We start from the raw sequence: 25,409 nt of genomic DNA, 5'->3' as shown, positions 1-25,409 counted from the left end.
TCAAACAAAAGTTACTCTCCTTAGGTATGAAAAGCTAAACAAGTGGAGGGAGAAGGAGGCACTAATCTTCCCCCTGGAGCTGGGCACTGTGGGCAAGGACTCCTTGGTTTGCAGACCAGGTGGCACGGCCACTTGGTGAAGAGTTGCCTGCTCCCAGGCAGCTTTATGTCTTCCTCCTGCTGCCAGCAAGGGGCAGGGGCAAGAGCATCACCCTCCCTGCTCCGCCTGCCCGGAGAGCGCTCCTGCCTGCCCTCCAAGCAAAAGGCAAGTTAAGCCTCGACCTCCACTGCTCTCCACTGAAGCAGAGACACCGAGGCAGGGACCCTAAGCGCTCCCCATGGCCTCTGTCGGGAGGGTGATGCACTGGGGAGGTGCAGGGGTGTTCCTGTGGGTGAATACAGGGTACTCTAGGAGGATTAAAGGACGTTTAGTGATGGTTTTTGTCAGGGTTAGGTTGATGGTTGGACTCAATGAGCTGAAAGGTCTCTTCCTACCCAGACAATTCTATGATTCTGCATTCCTGATTGAGAGGGAAGGAGGAATGTAGGGGTGCTCTGGAGGGATGCAGGGATGCTCTGGAGGAATGCCGGGATGCTCTGAGGGGATGCAGGGTTGCTCTGCGGGGACTCAGGGATGCTCTGGAGGGATGCAGGGTTGCTCGGGGGGGACTTAGGGATGCTTTGGGGGACTCAGGGTTGCTCTGGGGGGACTTAGGGATGCTTCGGGGGCTTCGGGGCTGCTCTGGAGGGATGCGAGGATGTTCCGGGTGGCCGCAGGGACGCTCAGGGCTGGATGGCCGGTCCCCCCGGCCGCAGGGCAGCGCGGGGCTGCGGCCCCCGGCGGGGCGGGGAGGCGGGGCGGGCGGGGGCGGGGAGGGGCGGCAGCCCCGCGGCGGCGGCGCGGCGCGGATCGCGGGCCATGGAGAGCGGCGGGGCGCTGAACGGCTCCGCCGCCGCCGGGCGCTTCGCCGCCGCGGGCACGGCAGCGCTGGGCGCGCTGATGGCCCTGCTGATCGCCGTCACGGTGGCCGGCAACGCGCTGGTGATGCTGGCCTTCGTGGCGGACTCCAGCCTGCGCACCCAGAACAACTTCTTCCTCCTCAACCTGGCCATCTCGGATTTCCTAGTAGGTAAAGTGCCGTCCCCGACCCGTCGTCCCCATCCCACCGCGGGGCTCCGCGCCCCGGCAGCAACTTGGCGGCGGGGCGGGCGGGGGCTGCCTCCGGCCCCGCTGCTCTCGCGTCCCCCCACCCGCACCCCCGGGTCCCCGCCGGCCGTGTCCCGCTCCCGCCCCCCGACACCCTCCCGCAGCCCCGGGGTCCCCTCCGGGCACCCTGCGGTCACCCCCCGGCCGGGTCCCGCAGCTCCCCCCGGGGGCAGCCGCCGAGCGGGCTCCCGCAGGCGAAGCAAAGGGAACCCTCCGGTTGCAGGTGCCTTCTGCATCCCCCTGTACGTGCCCTATGTGCTGACGGGGAGATGGATCTTCGGGAGAAGCCTCTGCAAACTCTGGCTGGTAGTTGATTACCTGCTCTGCACCTCCTCGGTCTTCAACATCGTGCTGATTAGCTACGACAGATTCCTCTCGGTGACAAGAGCGGTGAGTCCTGTCATGGCAGCTGAGGGAGGAATAACTCTCCTCCTGCTTTATTCTCCATAGTCTCTGTAATAATTAAAAGCTCTTTGAATCCTCCAGAAATTAGGAATCTTTCAGCCTAGTGATGGAAAGCAATAATTACCCACAAATACATAATTCAGCTGTGGTTGCAGATTAGTGTTTCTGACATAATTAAATCATTTAGGGTCCAGACCCCATTGTGCAGGTGTTCCCTTCCCAGATGACAGGACAGTGGTGTACAAGTGAGTCAGCGAGGTAAGCAGACCTATTACTAACTTGCAGGGGCTTATTATCTCCAGGACAAACAGGCGGATTGCGGTCGGACTCCCAGCTTCTCCCTGGCTACCAAGGCAGGAGATTGCAGTACCACCTTTGGCAGGGCACAGCCCTGAGGTCTCCGGGCGCGTGGTGAGATGAAAACGCTCGGCCTTTCACAAGGAGGTAACGAGCAGTTCGCAGGCAGATCAGATCCATGGCTGTTTGCGTCTTCCCTGACTCCAAATGCAACAGGGATTAGGTCCAAGGCTCAGGGAGAGCCAGAGCTGGTCCAGGAGTTGGAGGCGTGCGTCTGCCCGGGGTTGCAGAGAGTAGCTGGGGACAACTCGGGCAAGTGGTGGAGTGCAGCAGACTGCTGGGCTCCAAACCAGTCAGTACATTTCCACTAAGCAGAAGCCACGTCTGCTTTTGGAGCTGCGAGATGAGGGTTCTAAGTCTTCCCTGCAGGAGTGTGATTTATCTAGCAATTGCTCCTGTCGCCTATGGCACATGAATTTGTTAGACCGCTGGGATATTGCCTAGCAACTTTGCCAGGAACGCTAGCAGTTCATTTGTGAAGAGCCTCAACCAGTTGGGGTGTGTGGCCATACTTAAGAAAAGGTTTCCCCGTTGCAGGTCGCCTACAGAGCCCAGCAAGGCAACACCAAGCGAGCGGTGCTGAAGATGGTGATGGTGTGGGTACTAGCGTTCCTGCTTTACGGACCTGCCATTATCAGCTGGGAGTACATATCAGGCCGGAGTATCATACCCACCGGGGAATGCTACGCTGAATTTTTCTACAACTGGTATTTTCTCATGACAGCCTCTACGCTGGAGTTTTTCACCCCTTTCATCAGCGTAATGTTTTTCAACCTGAGCATTTACCTGAACATACAGAAGCGGACCAAAATACGCCTGGATGTTTTCCACGAAGTGCACAACCACTCCTTCACCGAAGAGATGGAAATGAGCCCAGAAGCAAAGCTTTCTTTGAAATGCTGCAAGTGGGAGCAGAAGGAGCCAGCTGAAACCCTCGACCTCTCTAAGAGCAAAGCTCAAGCAGCAGCCTCCCTGGCCAGCCTGGGTGCCAAAGACCTGCTGTCAACGAGCTCCGAGAGCTCCAGGAAACCCAAGTGTTGCAACAAAAAGAGCTGTAAAAATTCAGCATCCACTCTGTCCTTAGAGAAACGGATGAAGATAGTGTCCCAGAGCATGACTCAACGCTTCAGGCTCTCCAGAGACAAGAAAGTGGCTAAATCACTGGCAATCATCGTGGGCATTTTTGGGATTTGCTGGGCACCGTACACTCTTCTGATGATCATCCGTGCTGGCTGCCATGGCCACTGCATCTCTGACTACTGGTACGAGACTTCTTTTTGGCTGCTGTGGATCAATTCCGCTGTCAACCCTGTCCTCTACCCTCTCTGCCACTACAGCTTCAGAAGAGCTTTTATTAAACTCCTCTGTCCCAAGAAGCTGAAGATTCAACCTCACGATCCCCTCCAGAACTGCTGGAAGTGAAGCCAGCCCCGTGTGCGGAGGAGAGGAGCCTTGTTTTAATACACCCGTGTTACGGAAAAGTGCTGTAGCTTGCTTCCTTGGAGAAACCTGGGAGCACTGGGCTGGGGCACATGAGGAAGGCAGCAGGGAGACCACTATTCATTTGTTCTAGTCCATCAACAACAAAATCACACGGAATAGAAGGGTAAGGGATTTTTTTTTGACATTAATCACAGTCAGTGAAATCCGTGTCCTCCGCTTGCAGGTGCCACAAAAGAGCTCTGCTGCCACCTAGTCAGCCAGAGTGGCACCAGCACTTCGTTAAAATGAAAAGTGAAAAATAAAAGCTAACAAAAATAAATATCTAGCCTAAAACTACTGGACTAAAGTACATTTCACCTGCTTGCAAACCTGATTTTTCCCATGAACGGGAGGGTTTTTTCCTTACACTTAAGATATTAAACTTGTGTGATGACACAGAAAGAAAAGAAGGAAGCAGCAGGGAAACACCTCATTTCTCATTACTGCCCCAGCAGCCACAGCCATAGCCTAGATGCCCGTTGCATGTGGTGCAATCCGTGTCCCTTCCACTCCCCAAGAAGGGACAAATCTCTGCCCAAAGGAGTCTACAGCCAGACTGGGAGGCGTCGAGCATCCTGAAGCACCCTGTTGGCATTCCCTGATCCCGGCTTCAAAACTGAGCGGGTTTCTTTGTTCCCGGCCCCGGCAGAGCAGGGCTCCCACAGCAGGAGCAGCGGGGGGCGGGAGCCCGGGCAGCCCCCAGAAGAGGGAAAGGTGCCAGCGGGGCATCGGCTGCTCCACAGCCTCCCTCACCATGACCCAAAGACATTTTAAAATCTCCTCTGCAGCATCTTAAAAATACTCTTTTGGCAATGTGCTAGAGAACGACAAGCACTGGGAAAAGCGAAACTTGTGTTCCTTTTTTCTTTAAGTTTCTTTCAGAGCTCTTAATTCTAGCAAGTCCCAGAACCCTTGCGTGCTTTCTTCTGAAATAAATAATTTGAATGGAGACCCGGCTTGAGCTGATCCAGGCAACATCACCATCAATGTTTTTAATTTTAAAATTTTTTAAAGCAGTCAACTCTTTTCACAGATAGAGCACCAGATTCAAGAGAGCAGGGCTTTAACCTCTGTCTTAACATAAAATCTTGGGCATTTTATCTCTGCTTCCCATCACGGGCTTCGTTATCCTTGTCCTATTCTCTAACCTCTTTGGGAACAGATGTAGCACGACCATAAAGCGAAAGACTTCAACTGCCCATCTCCATTGGCGCCGCTCGGTGATCTAGTAATACAAATACATAATTAGTTGCCATGGCAAACACTCATATTTAACAGTATTGTACAGGGAAGTTCAAGATCATAAATCTGAGAACTACAATTACAAATAGAAACCCAAATGCTGTGAAGTAGTACCCAAAAGCTTATGGTGTTGTGATTGCCAATTACACTTCGCTGCTGTAAGCACGCTGCTTTTTGGCTGCTGCTAGGAATAAAAGAAAATGCTATCCAACTTTAATTCCAGTGATATTGGTTGAGTAGGATCAGTGTTGTCACCTGAAATCAGGTTGTAAATGATGTCTGGTTTTGTGTATACGATATTTCAGTCTTGTGACATGTTCAGTCAGACCATTATATACGGGTTAAAATACATCCTTTGAAGTAAGTGTACTAAGAACTGACAGTACGTGCTGTTGAGCCTGCCTGTACCTTTCCTTGTGTCTGCTACCTTCTGAAAACCCCAATAAAGTATTTTTATACGAGTCTTGCCAAATATTTTACAGTAGACAGGGTGTTGCTGGAAATGATAAAATCCAACTGAAAGCAAAACATCTATGGATTTGCCTGAGGAGACAGTTAAAGCCTGTACGTTCCACAAAAAAATAGCTCCTCAAACAGCTGAGTTTCTCTTACCTCTAATAGTCTGGCCACAGCAGAGGCCAAGCAGCTGTTAAAGTGATACTAAATCAGTTGCAAAAGGGAAACAGACCCCGTTTCATCGTTCCATCACTCAGAGAGCCAGCTTTCTCCAGGAAGATTTTCTCGGACTCTGAAGCCGTGCCCACAACACTTGCTCCTGTAGCGCTTCCTTTGCCCCAACATGACACAAAAGTCTCTTTTTTGTACCTGTAGGACACACATCCCTCTGGTCCCCTGATTTCTTTCACCAGTCCTTGGCATGCTTGCAAATAAACGTTGATTGCATGCCATGTACTGCCACCAAAACAAATATGATGCTACAGGCAGCTACTGAAAACTCAAGGCAGATACCAGTTATTTAACAAAAATGAGTAAGATCACGGCATAACGCACCTTGCTGGGTTCCTTCCCTTCTCCCTTTTTGGGGGGCTTGTTTTTTCACAGAAATACCCCTAAACATAACGGAAAGCCCAGCAATCTCATTAGCACAGACGCTTTCTATTATTTTAAGAGAGAGGAAACCTAACAGAAAAGATAAAAGCTCACCTAAACAAACTCTCACAGCTCTCTGTGTTAACAGCTAAATCTCTGATAAACGAGACGTGAGAATACCTTCCGTACCGCGGGTTTGTTACTTCAGAGTAAACGAATGCACAAAGACTTTATCAATTCCTGTGCAAGACATTTGCCTGGGCAGGGACGAGTAATTGGGCTTTCTAGTAGAATAAAATAGGAAGATGACAGAGGAGAGTGGGTTGTTTTTCTTATTTCCTCCACATTCCAATACATGTCAAGAATGTTAAAACATTATTATGCAAGAACATCAGAGCTAAGCAACAGGGAGCACATACTGAGTTATTTTAGCAGGCTTTCCCCCCACACACACCTTTCTAGACATTTTCCCTTTTTAGAGCTTGAATTCATGGAAATAACTGTAAAAAAAAGAACAAAAACTAAACCAACACTTCAACACTCCGAGCTCCAGAACTGGTTTTCCTGCACACCACAAGCAGAGCAAGCAGCCATTTAAAAAGGGACTTGCAACTGTTTAAATTCCGAACGTGACTTTTTTCCCAGATAGTCTGAGCCTGCAATCTCAAATTCTCAGCTTACAGTTAAGAATTTGTGTACTGAAGGCAATCAGCAGTTTTTCCCCTACAAACCCAGGCAGTGACTCTGCTCAACAGCTGTGAGACCAGCTTTAAATTTCAAGGTGACTTTGCAAGCACATGGGGTAGGAATTCCTCCCTTTCACATGTTCACAAGTCAAAGAGCTAAAGCTGTAAGCAAAATACCCAGTTTTAGGAGACTCTCAAAATTCCTAATTCTCACGGGGAGTTGGTGGAGATTGGTTTTGCTTTCAGTGATCCATAAGACCACGATGTACCTGAAAAGCACATGCCATCTGTGCAAGCACCGCACTTTCTTAGACATCATCTTAGACTTTCTAGTGACATCAATATATTTCTGTATAATTTAAAACCCTAATGGTACTTTTCTCTGAGCTTTCAGAATGCGCTTTCGGTCTTAAAGTCCTTTCCCCAACGCGTAAAGAAATGGATACATTTCACCGCGAGCCTTTTGCACAGCATTTTTATGGTCTCTGACCTCCATATGGGCAGAATTACCTAAACTTAGCTGGAAGTAATTTTATTCATTGGTGGATTTTGCAAGGAATACACTTATATTCCTTCCTGAAAGAAGAGCTCTTGCCTTGCCAAATAAAAAAGAAAAATAACTGCTTATGCCTGGACATGAGGTCACACCTGAGCCTGGGTTTCACACTGAAAATGTTATAAGCTAGTTTGAAGTTTCAGAGCAGCTGATTACCAATTCAAATATGCTTAAAAGAGTATTTGAATTCTGCTGATTTCTAGTGTTCAGAATGCGAAGGTCTGTATGCATTTGGAAGAGGCAGGGACTAGGGAGCTTCTAGGCATAATCACACGTGAACTGTGAAAACACGTTACCATTAGGCAAGGCAGGGCTTCTTGGCCACTAGCCTAGCAAAACATCTGTATTTTTTGCTACCATGCCTGCTCCCCGAAATGCCCCATTCCTATTGTCTAGACATAAATCGAGCAGGCAGGACCTGTTTTCCAAAACCATGAAAGGAGACTTGCTGGAATTACGAATACGCATCAAATAGTTGTGGAAGCACACAGGCTTCCGCACAGAAAAGAAACCCGGCTATTTCCAGAGAAGTCTGCAATTTATGCATGGAGTGTTAGTAAACAAAGTTGGTGCAGCTGTAAATCATACCCAGGAGCTTTTTAAGGAAATGGGCTGAGCGCCTTCCCGTAAGACCTGTGCGGAGGTAATGCCAGTTCCCTTCCCTTAACATAAACCCACACTCCATTAATTGAAGGATGGAAAGGCCACCGTAACGAGGTCTGTGGGCCTGCATATCAATAAACTGTCAAAGAACATTTTTCAGCACAGCTACTTTCTTTGTGGCTCTGTAACGCTCCCTCCCTAATCACCAATAACGAGAGATCTCTTTACACAGACAGAGGATCTCTGCTCCCAGCACCCCTCCTCAATTACTGTTCCTTGTTTGTCCTCCCCAACCCGGAGTTATACAAATTGCTCCGTTGTTCCAGGGGCATCACCAAAGCTTCGTTAGCTCAAGCAGGAGGCTAGAGAAGAAGAGAGAACACAAGAAGGAGCTTTTGTTGAAAAACACCTGTCTGGAATAATTAATGAGATTTTGCGACAGGGGTGGTCTTTGAAATTGGGAAGATGTGATTACATTTTGATTTGAAAGAATGCTAACGGTTTTCCTTCCATGTTTGTAAATGAACACTCATTTTCACAGCAGAACTCGGATGGGAAGACGGTAGGTTAGCATCCTTGCTAGAAAGAAGTTTAACAACACAATTTCTACGAGGGAGGATTCATTTTTCATAACCCCAGCTCCCATGCAGCGATACCAGCCCAACTTTGCAGTACAGACCCGATCTTGAAAGAGACCTCCTCCTCTCCACAGAGCCCGTTCTGCAAATAGATGGAACACAATAAGGAGCGTTATTATCTTTACTTCTGATGTGGGAATTGCAGGCAAGAATAAAAACACTTCACCAGCCACCCTGAATGAGCGCCACAAAAGGGAAAAGCGCTCTCCATTTCTACCACCACAAAGCCAGCCTTTCACACACAATTTCACACATGTCCTGGTGGACAGTGGGGAACTCACAGCACTTCTGTCTTCCCTTAACCTTGATGTAAATCACCTCCTTTCCTCCTTACCATCGCACGACGTACTTTTCTGCCAATATAGTTGTATTTGCAGCATTAAGGAATTACGGGGTTTAGAAAAGCAACTAGGAATTCTGCAGGGTGAAAGGTATTACCTATAACCGGGTACCATCGTTTTACTGAGATATAAAACTATCATTGGCATTCACTTCAACAAACCCAACTGCTACCTGGGAGAGGAAGACGCGTACACACCTCAAAGGCAAGAAAACCCAGGTCCGTCCCTAAAATTCTCGTTGCGAGCTCAGGAATGCTGATGACTCATTAAATCAGCACCATTCTTATTGCTACAGTCCAGGATGCATGAGCATTACTTATTACTAGGTATTCACAAGCTCCACATTTTTACTCCATAATTTACAAGCTGCTTGCACAGTCTGGGCACAAAAGGGAACTAATATTTAATCCAATTACCAAACATTACAGGTAGAGCTACGCACGCACATTTGTGGGGGGAGAACAAGACTGTTATTTTTCCATTTGTCAAATTCTACCACCTGTAACAATTTTTTAAATGACTCAGATGCACCAAGCAGGACTTTTTGTTGTGTTGTAAAGGCTTTTCTTCTACATCAAATACCTGTCAATAATTCCTAAGACCCCCTGCCATAACACACAAGGGTTATTATATATTAGAGATGGCAAGGAAAGGGTATGAAGGCAGGCGGTTGCGGTGCATGTGTGTACAAACATCACAAGTGTCCCTCCTGTGCATGTAAATGCACAATTCATAACAAAAATAGAGTTTCTATAGGCAGACTGTGCCCACAACTTAGGCATCTGTTCTTTTAAGCACAAAAATGCATCTGTGACGTGACACTGACTTTTGAATGGTTTTTAACACAATACCCTAGGGTTTCGCAGCACAATTAACACTGAAGGAAAACTGATTGCAAAGTAGTTAATAATCTCCGTCAAGATATCTCAGAGCATTCACAAGCAAGCAGCTCTCTGCTAGAAGGGCAATGACAGTTCTGGCAAATTTTTTAGCCGTTAAGTAACAACTCACACACAGCTTTAGTCATTAGAAGCTGTTTATTGAACAACAAACAATAACAGGAGTTGCATATATAATTCCTTGAACATGAGGTTGCACGTACGCCCTGCAGCGTTCATGAATTGATGACGGATTGACAAAGCAGAGCAATTACCCTCCATTACGAAACTAATTTACACTCTAAGAAGCACAAATCTAATAGACCATTACAGCTAAAGCACTGTTTAGTATCTCTGATACAGCTTTGTATTCAAAATATAGAGGGATAAAATAACACGTATACTTGCATGAAGCTTATGTAGAGCGCTCGGAGAACTAGGAATTAAGCTGTTATGCAAGAGCTTTCATGAAAGTAACAAGTAAGAAGATCCTTTGTTGTTGCCATTAATACTTTTAATGGAGGTCGCAAAGTACTTTATGGGACTATATAGACAGAAGAATGTCAACATATAGCTAATTCTAGAGTAAGGGAAAGACCGAAGTCAAACATGCATGGACGACTGCCATTGCGAGTATACAGCAAGAAGATAAATTAAAATCTCAGCAGAGGACTAAAGCACCCAACATACCCTTTCTGAAGTTCTCAGTGGGAAGAACTCATGCAGACTCATGCACAACAGTTCATCCATTTCAGAAAGACAGAGCTGAAATCCCTTAGAAATTCCCCCTCAAAAATCCCACATGCTCCTGACCTCTGCGTCAAACCAACCACTTCAAAAGTTGTTTCCAAGAACATGGGTTTTATAGCAATTTCCTTTGAGAAAACTAGAAATACAACCGTCCTTCATTCATCTCGAGAGCCTGCCCCAGCTAAAGTTGTGAACAGAAAAGTAACAGGGAAATCAACTATCTAAGGTCATTATGATCAACATGTTTTCACCTCAGCAATTAATTCACGGCGTACTATTTGCTATGCATTACTTTCAGTAGAGTGCCCTTCAATCACAACTTATAAATAGAGAAAATTTCTAATCAATATTAATCACTCAGAACTATGGCATGACAACTTAGCAAATCAGCAGGCAGTACAACAGAATTGCCGCCTCCACACCAAAGCAAATAAAACAGCAACTTCAGTGAGCCTAAACGTAACTTGTACTACAGTCTCTGAAGATGTATTTGTGTGCCAACAGGATCTACCAAACTGCCCGAGAAAAACAGATATATTAACTATCAAAGACAAGAACAAGCATAAAATATTTTTTGAGAAAATCTGACCAAGTTTCTTCTTTATTCAGTTACATTTGTGACCCGCTGCAATTATTTTCTCCATTAATATATCAGCACTCAGGCTTTACTAGCACGAAAGTGGGAATAGAACTATTTTTTAGGTGGAATATTCACTAAAAGCAAATTTCCAACTGCGCAACTGTTCATCAAGCGACCTGGTTAGTTAAATGTATTATTGGTTTTGTTCCAGACTAAATACATTAGGAAATTAACTTCTCCAGCATTAACTTAATTTAGTCTTATTATACAATTCTAGAACTGTTTGTGTTGATCAGTTTCACGAGCCACTTCAATACATTTAATAAGCATTACAAAAATTACTATCTTTAGAGCATTTAATTAGTGATAATGTATAAGAATTAGTAGCATCAGCTAATAAACTGTATGTTTCAGGCGGCAATTTTTTTTATCTACCAACAAATCAAGTTTTATTTACCGTGGAAAAAAAATCCTGAATGCCTTCAAAACCACCCCAGGAATTGTTTTGAGTCCACTCCCAGAGAGTTCCTGAGCGCTAAAGGCAACTGCGATACCGCGAACAGGCAGAACAGACATCGGCGGATTTTGTGGAGGGCAGACACGAAGCAGCACCCTGAACCAGGCATCTCTTCAGGGAGTCTCCTATTCCCGTGCTCTGCACACATTTAGGTGAAGTTCTTTGAAGCTACAAATGCAAATATGACATACGCGGTTAGCTGCAAGTCACGCTGGTACAACACACCTAGATTAAAAATAGTAGTGTTACAGGACTAGCACTACACTCCATTTTTTCCACATCCCAGGTCTTCCACCTTGCCAGAGTTCCTACATGACCATGCTGGCGTCCAAATCCAGACAGATTTAAATTCAAAATTGCTGAAATTCAGTGGGACGTAGGCTTTTCCCTGCCGGGCTAGATTTGGACGTCAGCCTTCTGTGATCCAGTTTCTACCAGTGAGAGAAGGTTAATAAATCACTCTCAAACATAAGGTATTGTAATATCAAAAAAAAAAAAAAAGAAGAAGATATGATGTAAAACACATGAAATTTTCATCCCTCAAAGCCATTTTCCTAATGGCGATAAATTAGTTAATGAAGGTAGAAAATTTCGGTTGGTACAGAAACAGAGATGAGTTAGCTTACCAAAATAAACGACGTTTTTTACATCTATAGTTAGAGGGGCCATAAGCCCTTGCCCAGCTAGCACGGGATTTAATCCATAGCTTAGACGGGCAAGCTTCAAAACCACAACTTCTGGCACTGAAGTGATTAATGTCACCAGGTTTTGTTTTTCTAGACAGAGCTCACTGTCCCAGTAATTGTTTATTTGAACTACTGTCCTAAACTTCCATTACATGTCTGGTGTGGGGGTGGGTAAATGAGGAAAATAAACATTTTCTAAAATAATGCAGTAAAAAAATGTTGATTTAATACAGTGACCTTTTACCAGGGTATTTTTTTAAAATGTGATAAATGTGTGTCCTGTCTGGACAAAGCAAACTAGCTGCCCAAACATATCTTCCTGATTTGTAACAGAGGAAAACAACAGGAAATGAATAGCCACAAAACAGTACGATTTCATGAATAAGATAATCAAAATATGGATACTTCATCTGTAATATCACAGATGTCTTCTTGACAACCAGTGTTTTAGCAATTACGTGGCCTCATGCAAATATTTTCCTTCATAAGCATTTTCCAATTTTAGTGGAAGATTAATTTATCTCGATTTAGCCAGTGAATAGCTAACTTCTATCAATGGCTGATTAGTGCACCTACAAAGGATGTTCAGGGAGGGACTCACATGTCGTTGGAAAACAGTGATGTTCCAGTCTCAATGATAATTAAGCACGAGGAACCAAATGTCAAGATTCAAATGAAAAAAATCTTTAAAGCTATGACCAAGCTTTTCCATATGCTAAAATCAATCCAAACCCCTAGATGTTTTCTAAAATATTGACTCTTACCTACACATTAATTGACTATCGATTTCTTCAGTTACAAAGACAAAAAGGCACCCGCTGAGGATTTGAAAAACAAAAGATAATTTGTTCTGCAGTTAGTTTTTAGCCTTGCTTTTCAATCAGTGCTAGTAAGTCTGGATGTGAGTGCATTTCTAAAGTGTTTATTTTAAAAGGTGATTTAGTCTGTATAAAACATTTCCAGCATATGTGAATAAGCACAAGGCTCTTCATGTTTTGTGCCTTATTTCATCCAATAATGATGACATAAAATAACAGCATTTTACTATACTGCAATGGTACATTCAGGTTAAAAAAAAAAAACAACACAAAAAACCCGACTTGGGCCAGGGTCACCACTGCATTATGCCAGGGTGACTCCAATTAAAATTAATGGAATGTTACCAGAATAAAATGGATTGTAACAAAGTAACCAGCCATACCCATTACCTCTTACTGAAACTGAGCATGCAGACATGAGTTAGTTATTAAACCATAATTATACGGTTTAGTAGTATGGCTAGTCTTTTGTCTTTACTCATTGCTCAGGAAATACAAATATAATACACAAATACTTCCACCTCGGTGACATAACAGTATAGCAATAAGCAAAAAATAGAGCTTAAGCAAGGAACGCACACTTCAAGGTGTCAAAGTCATATTTCATATAAACAAGGGCAGAGAAATAAAAAAAACAAAACAAAACAAAACAAAAAAAAAAAACAAAAAAAACAACCTGTGTATAAGAAATCAGACGCTGTTAAGGCCTCCTTGGACAATTCTATTTCAATCAGGAAAGAGGAGGTGAAAAAATTACTCTCAGTGGGAAAATGAAGGGCAAACACAATCTAAATATTAAAACAAGGTGATAAAAATCTCCCTGCCTTTGTCCTACCAGCTATGTTTTATGTCTCAGAAAAACGGGCACATACCACATAATAAATTTCAGAACCGCATAGAGAAAACTCGGGAGTGCAGCCCGAAGGTAGCTTTGTTCTATTATCAAGAGTTGCAAAATCATCCCTTATCATTATTGGCATACATATATAACCTCCCCTCCAAATATTAATAACTTCAGTCTTTCCAGACCTCTGTAGTGCAGGCACAATTAATCTCTATTTAACAAGATGGGGAAACTTGTTAACGGGGAACAGCACTGGAAACTGCAGTATGGAAGACAAATGGAAGAAAACAAAGCTGTTCTTCAAAGGCCAGGCACACATCGATATTAGGATGCAGTTTAGCGGTTTCAGGATTAAGTTTTAATTTATACCAGCCTTATTTTCACAATGGCGATGAACTTCATTATTAACAGAAGTGGTCCAAAACCAAATATATAACTTCCACAAGAACGACAGGGCTGCAGACCTATTGAAAAGATGCTGAGCTCCAAACCTATCCATTCTCCCTACACATACTACACACGGTACTACCTCTCCCAGGAAGCCTCATCTCTTGGAACTTGTACGCAAGACAACAAACTCCAGGTTATGGGTTACAGTGTCCCCAAAAATAAGAGCTCCCAAAGTAAAGGTAATTTTGCTACTAGTAAAAATTCATTTTTACACAATAGTGGTGTTTGTAGAAAGATTAAGCCAAAGCTTATATTCATTGCCTTTAAATTCCCATTGCAGAGTTAACAAACATTAGCATTCCAGCAGCCTGTCTGCTCCTATGTCTGTTCCACCTGCCGTTCAATTAATAACTCATTAAGTTACACATCTGCAACACACCTAACCTCCACTCCCAGCATTAACCTTACATTACAGGTGGCAGCCAATGAGCCCCGTTAGCAATATCCTGTGGAAGACAAGACAACAAAGAAGTTAGATTGGTGTTCTGTGTCCAGTAGCTTGTACAAACATGTGCAAACTACGGCAAGGTCCCGTTCTACCAGCAGTAACATTTCTGGTTCATAGACATTCCTCTAATTTTGTGATTTGAATCAGTATTTAAAAACAACAGGTTACGAGATTTTAAACATGTTCAAGTCAGAGTACCTATTCACTTACTACAAATTTACTCAAAAATAAAAATCCCTATGAAGAGGCTTAATAAATACGTGTACAATAGTGAAAAAAGTTTCCCTTGCAATGGAAAAAGAAACCAAGTGAGAACTGACACTTGTGGAAATGAAATGCCTTTCATTGCATTTGAGCAACTGGTGACGTACCACTACTTTACTATCGCACACCTAAGCATACGTATTACCAGAATGTACACAGGCAGGCATCACACAGCATCTGGCGTGGTGTCCTACACCTCCCGCCCGTGCCAAGCTCCCGAGCAGTGCTACCCACCGGGTGGAGGGGTGGCAGCCCTTGCTCTCCTCCCAGCATGGTCCTGCAGCCCAGCAGAACTACCAAGAACAAGTTCAGCCAGGGCCTCATTTTTATTGCCGTCAGATCAATTCATTGCAAAAACGTTCTGATTCACCTTAAAACATATTATGTAATACAAAAAAAAAAAAAGTGCTTAACAATACCATATAAGTAAAGCAGCTTGCAAAATACACCATGCTTAAATGCACTGATCCAATGTTTTATTTAAAACATGTACCGCAATGAGTCCTCAATATCCATGTTTTAAAAGTGTGATCCTTTTTAATGCTTGTTTTTGCATTATCATTTCATTTTCTTTTTTGGTTCAATTGATACCACCTACACTTTCCAAGAACTTACAAAGCGGGAGGGAATTGCAAGTAAACATATAAAAACCCCCCACAATTAGCACTAAAATATTCTTGTAATCATATACTAAAAAATGTATTCAAAAGATGAGTACTAGAACTGTAAAGCGCTAAACAAAATTATGGCTGAAGCTTCTCTAGGAAACATAAAATAGACTGGACTTCAATTTACATTAAAATAAAGGTTATTGTCAAAATAAGAAATAAAATCCCCCGTCTCTTTCATCTTGTCAACCTGAAAATCAAGAACATCAAAAGTTTCAGCAGCGGAAAGCAAAAGCTTGTTAAAGAATGTCATGCAGAAGAAAGCCATCAAAACTCCTCCAAAACCTAAAAGAAAACAAGCCAGCCCACCCCAACCCCAGACAAAACAACAGTGGGAAGAAATCCTATAGCGTATCATTCTTCTCTGAAATAATTCGTCATTCTCTCAACGTGATTTTTTTTTTTTCTGTTCCTAGAGGTAAAACAGGTTTCCTTTGCAAATACCTTCTTTTCAGCAGAAACAGAGGTTACTCCTCAGTTCTGCACCTCATAATTAGAATGGGATGCAAGAGATATTCCTGCCACACTGGAGAAACGTGACCCAGGCTATCAGCTCCGATTGTGCTGGGAGCACACAGCTGCTCCTTCTAGCATTAACACAGGGACCTCCAGCACGAGGTTACTTCATTTGGTAGAGATGTATATTGACTACAGTAAGTTCAAGTTCCTACAAGCAGTTGTTCCAACACTAAAGCTGGAGCTATTTGGCTATTTTCATCAACAGATGGAGGAGTACGGGCTCCCGTAAAGACTCTTTGAACCCTCCAAGCATGTGGTTAGGAACTTGGTACTGTCATCTCAGAACAGGCGGCCGAAATGTTAAGAACAAAGAAACCAATTATATGATCAATAGGACACTCTAACAAGCCATCTAGCAACCTGCTCTGCTTTTTGCACATCACTACATAAAATACGCTCCGCTCCAAGAACTGAGGTTGCGTGAGGACTAGAAAGTAAGGGTGAAAGCTCCTGTGAGTACAGAGGCTTTTAAAACAGCATCTGTCATTCTCGAAGACTGCCAAACACTAAAATACAGCCAGAGAGAGCATGAAGTATTTGTACATATCAAATGTTCTGCAGAAACAGAAACATTTGCGGAAACATTTGTAGGTATCAAATGTTCTGTTTTTTTGAGGAAAAACAACAGTGAAGCCTAAAAAACCTGCAAAACCCAAACAGAAGGGCAGAACTGAATATTAACTTCTACCTAATTCAGTTCAGTAAATCCCAGGGATGAAGCAACTACAAAGCAAAACATGAGAGTGACTTTGGGATTTAATATTTGTTTTCACTTTTTCCTGATAATATTTATATCAATATCACTGCTTATAATGCATAGATTACTTTCCACACCTGATCGCAGCAAGAAATTCTCAGAATATGGTTACCTGGTTTGCCCATATTTTTTATTTAATAATTCAGGCATTTGAGTTGACCTTGCACTTTTTCCAGAATAAACCCCTGCTGCTCTTCAGAATAACACGGGGCATGCACCTTCTTTCTTATATAGGCAAGGCCAGTTCTAATTCATAATCATAATCACAGAGCTGATCCCAACACTGACAGAACAGGAGGGTGTGAACTGAGGTTTAATTTAGAAATTGAACAAGACTGCCCCGTTCTAGCCATAGCCAGTCCATTGCTCAGAAGCCTTTTAAGGATGCACCATTCAGAAGCATTAGAGATTAAATCAAACAAAACGTGCACAGTGGAAAAAGCAGAGAGAATCATCACCTTCATTGCAGTGTACAGAAGTAAGTAGTTAGAGGCTACAGCTGATTTTTTTTTTTTTAAACCCACCAAGTAATTCCTACTACTGCTGATAGAGCAGAAAATAGTCAATTTTAGTTTAAACATAATGAAATCCTTATTTGTAAGCTAACAAAGCTAAACCAAAGACAAGAGATAGGTGCGTGTTTTATAATGCACCAAACTGTCCTTAAAACTTAACTAATGTATTTCCTGAAAAAACAAAGCCAAGTTTACAAACATCACATCTTCTATTTTATGATGGTGCTAATGAGTTTACTTTGTACTTCATTGATACGGCAAAGTATGTGTAAGGTCTGTAATTCCAGGCTGCTGTCTTGGAAGGAAAGTTAATCCGCTTTAAAAATCAAGAAACTTAAGTAAAGGCTCACAAACAACTGTTTCTCTTGACCATTTATTTGTATCTCAGCATTCCACAAGTCTGTTAGGGTCTCTTATGAAAAAGCTTGATAATATGTTTTGATAACTTTTGACTTTTCACTATTAAGATAACCATCTTTTACACAGAAAATAACCAGAGTATACAGAAGCAGCTCTGCTTTCAGCATGAGGAGACAGCAAAGAGCCACTCTTCAAAATGGAGATTTCTGAACTTCTAGAAAACAAAATTTAAGAACATTGTCCACAAAATGATGTAGGAAAAAAAAAAGGGGGGGGCACAGAACTGTATTCTTCTTTTATTTGGAATAGCTAAGCCTTGGATTTCTCAGAACATTGCTTGAGGTTCCTCAAGGAAACTAGAGAAGAACTCAGAAGTTAGTCTCAAATGACTGTTCCCTGGCTACTTTATACAGCTACTTAGCTGCTGCCTGCATTTAAAGATAGTTACTTATTTATACTAATAAGGAAATAATTTCAATCATTAATTGAAGCTGTTTCATACTCCTCCTCCCTAAAAACACTGAGCAGCTGTGCCTCCTGAGAATTAAAAAAAACCAACAAACTAAAACAATCAAAACAGGAGAAAAGTTTAAGAGACAAATGAAAGTGGTTATGGTATAAAAAACAGATAAACGTGGCACAACCTTATTTTTATTTTAAAATTTTTGATTAGTGAAAATTGAGAAGTCACTTCAGTTCAGAAAGCAAGCCAGCATCTTCTGCAGATCCTGAATTTCAGTCATTTCTACTAGATAGCATTCTCTTCAGTCCATAATTAACTACCTAATGCCAAACAAGACCCAGGTTTCCAATTCAACACCCATCATGATTACAATTTTCAACTTTTGTTGTAGAACACCTGAGACACCTCAAAGATGAACAAACAAACAAATCTTTCCAATGCAACAGTCCAGAACAAATCCACATTCTGTGGCCCATGCATTAAAAAAAAAAAAAAAAATTCCAAAACCAAACAAAACCACACAGATGCCATCTAATCAAATTACGACATTTTTTTTTCTCCTTCCAGTACAGTTCACAGTAGTTCTGGTTCCTACCACTTGACCGGGCTCTGCCCTAGCGATTGTTCTGTCTTCACATAAGTGTCATACAGTTCTCTTAACTGCAATAAGAGTTCCTCGAGGTTGTCTCCTGTCAATGCAGACAGTGCGATGACCCGGTCATCTGTCTGTTCTTTAAGGAGTGGCAGATTGATCCTGGACTGAGCAAGGTCAATCTTATTCCCGATGACAACACAAGGCCTCTCAGACAATCCTTTTTTATATTGCTCCAGTTCATATTTTAAGTCTTGCAGCTGAATCCATGGCTGAGACACAGAGAGATCTACCACATATAAGAGAAAGCGGCAGCGTTCAATATGCCTTAGGAAGGCCATCCCGAGGCCCCTGTTTTGATGAGCTCCTTTGATTAAGCCAGGAATGTCGGCAACTACAATGAGAGAAATTTCACAGTGAATTCAACAAAACAAAAAACCCCAGTCTTTTACTGGCCAGTGCAAACACTTTTAGAATTAAATCTCAATGCATCAATATTTAAGCCTACCTCATGCTAAGTTTGGCTGCTATTATCCTTTAAAATCCCTAAATTTAGATTATTCCAGTGAGGACAGAATACAGAGTGCTACTTTTGATACTAAGAGCACATATAAATGAATCTGAAATGGGCTCTCAGCATTGTTTTGTTTGAAGTTCTTTGGAAGTAGCAAGAATTCTACAGAACTACTAAACTTCTGCAGCATTTCAAAGAATAAGACAGGTGACACAAATTGCTATCAAGGCACACACAATGTACTACAATCCTTACCTGCTACTTGTTCATAGTCTTGATAGTGGACAATGCCGACATGGGGATTTAGGGTTGTGAAAGGGTACGCAGCCACTGCTGGCTTTGCATTAGAGATTGCTCTCAAAAGTGATGATTTGCCAGCATTGGGAAAGCCCACCTGGAATACAAACACTCATTAAAGCCACAGTTGTAGATTAATTCCAATAAAAAAACACTGTAAGCTTTTGCAGATGTGACAAGGTTCTTCGAGCATGAATATAAGAACATTAATTTTGCATATTTAGTTCTGAAAAGCATCCTGGTTTCCCTTTTTTGTTTCTCCTAAACCCTGTTTTATTTATATGTGTATTTTCTCATAACTGTTAAACAGATCAAATGTAGAAGGGTCCCCTTAACTTTTTTGTGTCATCTTAAGTATTTACTTTGTTCAGAGCCAAATGTGTAAATACCATAAGATCTCTTTTACCCTGAAATAATACTATGACACTTTGTCCCGCACTTTCCATTTTATCTGTATTCTCTAACTCTGATTTATTATTTTCCAAATTAATACAGAATTGGCTTTGTCCCCGATTCAGTAACATAGTTTGGCCTGTAAGTAAAAAGAATGCCTACAAGTTTGGGATTTTACAGCTCTTCATAGCCTTGACATCAAAGAATTAAATTGAAACTTGGCCTTCTGGCAAGAATTTAAACAAACCTATCTCAGAAATAAAATTACTCTGGGATATCCAATAGTTGATATATGAAAGCTACATAGATGGTCAATAATCCCCAGATGAAAGTAGATCAAATCCTAAATTCTCCTACTTGCTGATGTCAGACACTCTGAATTCTTGAGGAAGTGAAGTACAGAACAAATTCATCTCAGATTTCCAAATTAGCGCCAAAGATGTGAGAAGTAAACCAGAGTGTCCAGCTGGTCAGAGAATTAAGTGTATTGATCCACCAATGATAACTTTTTTCTCAGATGCTAAATAAATTCACAAAGTTCTGCTAGACCAGACAGTTATTCTGCAGTTGTTGAACTACAGCAAGAACTCTTTGCAGCAAAGCATAATTTTAACTGCTTTACCAGCTGGTGTTAAAACATTTCCATACTTAAAAATGAAAACAGCTTAAGCCCTAAATTGACTTAGCATTCATGTCTAAACAGTATTTTCATTTCAGAGGATGCTAAATCTAGAACTAACAAAGTCAAACGTTTAGTGTCTGTAAAAAGAGAAATGTAAGGATGAAATAGAAGATAATTTGAATTTTACCAATTTTCTTTTTTTAAAAAAACAAGAAAACAGGAATTAATTTAGAAGAACTCTCCATACTGTTCATCTGCAGAACCAGCAGACAAAGCCTGCTGTACATCATCAGTCAGTCTATTAATCACTGATGAATCTTGCACATCGCTTTCCTATACATAGTGTTGATTTTAGCGAAAGTAGGATGACGTCAAGTAGCAAGAGAGTGACAGCTCTGCAAATCACTTTGGACACCCTTCTACCAAGTAACAGCAAGAAAGCATTGAGTTGCATCTCTAAACAAGCAAGCCAAAAGGCTAACAAAAATGTTATCAAACATTATTTCTTCAGTCAGTCAAGTGTCATCCTACAATGATTACCTGAAGAACCACAGCAACACTCACCAATCCCGCATGAGCTGTTGTCTTGAGTTCCAGATGTAGGACCCTTTCCTGACCCGGCTCTCCTGGAGTAAATAATGTTGGAGCTCGGTTTTCATTGGAAAGAAAAAAGCGATTACCTTTCCCTCCAGCTCCTCCATAAGCTGCAACATACTCTTCACCATGTTGAGTGAGGTCAGCCACAACCTTCCCATCCTCTTTAACCAATGTACCTACAGGCACCTTAAAGTGAAGGGAGACAGAAGCATTACACTCCAGTCCAAAGTCTGCAGCAGAGCTGTCTTCAGCAGATCCTTTACCAGCAGATTTGTTGAAATTTAATACTCTTTATTCTCAATCTGGGGAATCCCAAAAGAGAACTGGACTTCATGAGACTCAGTTTCTGGACCTAAATGGCACTGTCAGACATTTACACTTCATTGAAATGTTAACAGTGCTATAACTCTCTTTCTCTCCTTTTATTCAAAGAAGGCTAAGCACAGTAGTGAGCTAAGAAATATTGTAGGTGTGCACCAAAACAGGCATGTTGAAGAAAAAAAAATATGAAAGAAAAAAGTCTGCTCCTATTTGAGAAGTTCTGTGTTCTGACTGCTCTAGGCATATGAACCCTAGAAGTAAAGCAAATCAGAATTGTATTTGTTTTGGCAAGATGTACCTTCCAAAGAAGTCTAATTTTTCTTTTACAAACAACTTAAAGCAGCTTGACCTGCCTGTGTGCCAACCAGCGCTATCTCAGCAGAGACAGCACACAAGGCTCCCTGAAAAAAAGCACGAGATTTTCTCACAATAAGGTCATCCAGCTTGAAAATCAGCCATGTTAATACAAAGCTAACACACTAGCACACAACCTAAGTTTACCTACTTTAACATACATGTATGCACCATTAGCTCCGTAACAGTTTTTGCTTCTTCCTTTCTCTCCATGAAAACCCTGATAGAAGGGGAGGACTGAAGAAAGTGATTTCATTTGCCGGTCAGCTGTAAAGCAAAATACGCATATTTTAAACTCATTGTGTTAGTACAACAGGCAGAGAAGAACAACCTTTTGACTGTTCTTTCCCTTTCTGAACGTTGCATGAATGCATATCCTATTTACTGTCTAACAATAACATATCAGGGAAAACTAATCTTAATGTAAGTCGTGATGAAGTTTATCTGCCCTTACTTAGGTTTATTAACCATGCGCTTCATTATGTGGTAATTCCAAAATCAACCATTCCAAAATACTCTGGAAAATTCATTTGCTAAATTAGAAGATTTTGCAGCAGGGTGGTGGCAGACGCAGCTTTATCCATCTCAAGAGTAAAATTTGATCAGATCCTAGCCTTATCACAACATAGTCATGCACCTGCCACTAAAATGTCTGCAAAATATCTTGATTTTCAAAATGCTTTCTAAGGCTGTCAGTGTCATTTCTGTCCCTGTTACCACAGCTCAGGACAAAGCTTAAAAAGTAAAGACATCTTACACAGAAAGAACCATTTTAACATTTTTGACATTTACCAGTTCCCACCATACATACAGTGTGCTGTGGGATTGTTTTTGCTGGGGGGTGAGGTGCTAAGTGATAAAACAACAAAAAACAAAACAGATTTAGTGACTCTTACCTTTCAAAATTACATGACCCCCATCACCTCCATTTCCACCATCAGGACCTCCAAATATTTTTCTGGGTTCACTATAAAAAGAATGACCCCCTCCTCCTCCTTGTCCTCCAACCACACGCACTTTACGGTGATCCACGAAATAGCGTGTCTGTAACAAGGATGGGTTTTGTACCCTTTAAGTACAGTTTATCAAGAGTCACCTTCCAACAAGTTGACTGTTATGCAAAACTCAGTAATATGCAGACCTGCTATATCACAATGAGTTCCATTCAACCGCAAAAAAAATAAAGAAATCAGAACTCTGCTGTCATTCACAGATCACATAAATACAGCATACTAAGTATAATATTAAAGAAAAACAGATTTAATTTTTCAAGTATTTTTAGGAACCCCCTTAAAGGTACCTCCCTGAGGCTATGTCGATATAACCTAATGCAGCAGGTCAGATGCCTAAAGTGCCAAATTCACATTCAGGGAACTAATAACAGGAAAAGTATCCTTTTAATAAATTTATATAATGCTGACAGGTAGCTCAAGAGGGCTACCACACGATAAGCAAAAGTCTCTCAGTAACTGTGTTCCTACTCATGAAAACAAAAATTTAAAAAAATTATACACATAAACATTTTCCTTCTTTAAATTGAACTGGAATTTGCAGAAAAGACATAGTACATGTATGGCAGAGATATTCTCACACAGACTCACACTTTCTATAACAGCTGATGAAATCAAGGCAAACTTCAACCTTCCAACAATCAAAAAAAGTATTAAAGACAAAGAATATAAAGTATCTGCAAACAAAGTAAGCACAGGAATTCTTAACATATGCCACAACCTGTTGCTCAAGAGCTAAAAAAATACAGTATCAAGAGAATTCCAGATCTTAGCTCTATTTCTGACACTAACTTCTAAATACCTTACTTCTGGCAACTAATTATGCTGCACTATGTTTCAGCTTTTCTGTCAGCAAGGTTTGATGATATTTACCTATCTCCAGGAATTGGGAGGAAATCCCCAAGGGAAGGTATTAGAGAAATACATTCATACAGGCAGCTGAAATTGTTTATGTATCAAGAATGAAAAGAGAAAGCATGACCTTGACTGTGGTAACATTCAAATTCTGTCAATTACTAGGGGACTTCATAATGAGAATGAGAAGGGTCACTTCAATTAAATAGCCCAAACAGTATTGGAGGGAGAAAAAGTCTTATTAGTATTATGATACCAAAATGAGAAACTGAAAAAAAAACAAACCAACCTTAACTCTTGATTATTAAAGTTATACTACGGCCAGTAATTTCTTAAAAAGCCTCTTTTAGAAAAGTATTTGGCACCCCCACACGGCGAGACAGGAAACTATCGCTTTACATGGGAAGTAATTTATTGATCATTAGAAAATAAGGTTTTCCCTAAACGCGCAAAAAGACTATGAAGAAAAAGTTCTAGGACCTTGCAGTTTCTCTGACATAAAGCACTGTCTGTTTGGCAGCCGGCTACTGTGTAAGACTATAAAGCCCGTGAGAAACAAAACGGTATTTTAGCTTTAAATCTACACAGGACCCTCTACTTTCCCGACCTATGGGTGCTTCCAGCCGCGGCTCAGGGCACCCGTACGGCTCCTACGGCCTCTCCGAACACCGGGAACGACACACGACAGACTTATTTCCTCACTGTTCACAAACCTAATCCCATTTTAGAAAAACAGTCCCTCACATCAGGAGCACATACGCGATGGCTGTCAGGAGAGCACAGGAAGGGGCGGGTAAGCTGTTCTCTGAGGCGCCTGGCAGGTTACCGCCCAGCAAGGTAACCCCGCTGCCCACCGACAGCTCGTTTACTTCAGGACTTACCAGTTTCCTTTCCGAAATGACTCTTTTTTGCCTCAGCCGCCTGTTCTTTGAGAACTTCGCGCAGCTTGTGGAGAAAGTCGGCTGCCGGCCCCCCGCCGGCACCGGCCTGAGGAGATGGAGGAGGGCCGGCCTCCACGGGGCCCAGCCACCCCGCACGGCCCCGGCAGCTGCCGGGAGGGCCCGGCACAGTGGCAACATGCCGCTGACAGCAGCCGGCAAGGCCCGGGCGGCCAGCAGGGCCCGGCACGGCGGCAGCATGGCGCCGGCAGCCGCCGGGACCGACCGCCCCGCCCCCGGCCGCGCGCAGGCGCAGTCGCGTCGCTGTGGAGAAAGCGCGGGAAGCTGCGCCCGGCTTCCCCTCAGGCAGCGGGGCCGTCGTCGTGCCTCACAGCCGCCGCTGCAGGACTAGCGTCGATCCCGGGCGCCGCGGTACGCACAAAGTCTGTGGTACCCGCGAGGGATGAGTAGAAGAGCGGTACGGGGAGCCGGGTTTGGGATCCCTGACTCTCAGGGGCCTGCTGAGTGTCCTGCCTGCCGCGGTCTTAGCAGCGCTCGAAGTCGAAGCTGGGCCTGGAGCTGGCTGCGGCATCTGAGGTAACACAGTGCCGCCCGTGGAGCTCTGTCACTGACCCACAGGGGTCTCTGCCTCTTGAGGTGTCTCCCTCGGCTGCTTGAGAAGACAGTCTACCCCTCAGCCCCTTGAGGTGTCTCCCTCGGCCCTGGAGGAGCCCTGTGCCATCAGTCCACCTGCCGTATGCCTCCCCCTCCGCGCTGTGAGGTGAGCTCTTACGTACACACACCCACTCTGCGCACACACAGCGTCTGATCTTCACACATCAAATAACTGGAAAGCTGAGACCAGCTTTCATCATATGTAATTATCTATGAAA

General features: G+C 42.8%; 2 protein-coding genes across 2 annotated transcripts; one reads left to right on the top strand and one right to left on the bottom strand.

Moving 5' to 3' along the window:
* Positions 1-874: 874 nt before the first annotated feature.
* HRH3 (histamine receptor H3) lies at positions 875-5,153 on the top strand. Its single transcript, XM_063350069.1, has 3 exons — positions 875-1,129; positions 1,430-1,596; positions 2,506-5,153. The coding sequence occupies exons 1-3, from the start codon at positions 919-921 to the stop codon at positions 3,388-3,390; spliced, it is 1,263 nt and encodes a 420-aa protein (XP_063206139.1). The 5' UTR covers positions 875-918; the 3' UTR covers positions 3,391-5,153.
* An 8,309-nt stretch (positions 5,154-13,462) lies between these two features.
* On the bottom strand, positions 13,463-24,807 carry MTG2 (mitochondrial ribosome associated GTPase 2). Its single transcript, XM_063350068.1, has 6 exons — positions 24,520-24,807; positions 22,670-22,817; positions 21,925-22,040; positions 21,066-21,284; positions 19,445-19,583; positions 13,463-19,069 (listed from the first exon to the last, which is right to left on the bottom strand). Exons 1-6 carry the CDS (start codon positions 24,775-24,777, stop codon positions 18,675-18,677), a joined length of 1,275 nt encoding a protein of 424 aa, XP_063206138.1. The 5' UTR covers positions 24,778-24,807; the 3' UTR covers positions 13,463-18,674.
* Between the last annotated feature and the right edge of the window lie 602 nt (positions 24,808-25,409).

Source organism: Chroicocephalus ridibundus, chromosome 12, assembly GCF_963924245.1.
Source record: "Chroicocephalus ridibundus chromosome 12, bChrRid1.1, whole genome shotgun sequence".
Classification (NCBI taxonomy): Eukaryota; Metazoa; Chordata; class Aves; order Charadriiformes; family Laridae; genus Chroicocephalus; species Chroicocephalus ridibundus.
Note: the sequence above shows the minus strand (reverse complement) of the source record. Positions and strands in the feature narration are given on the sequence as shown.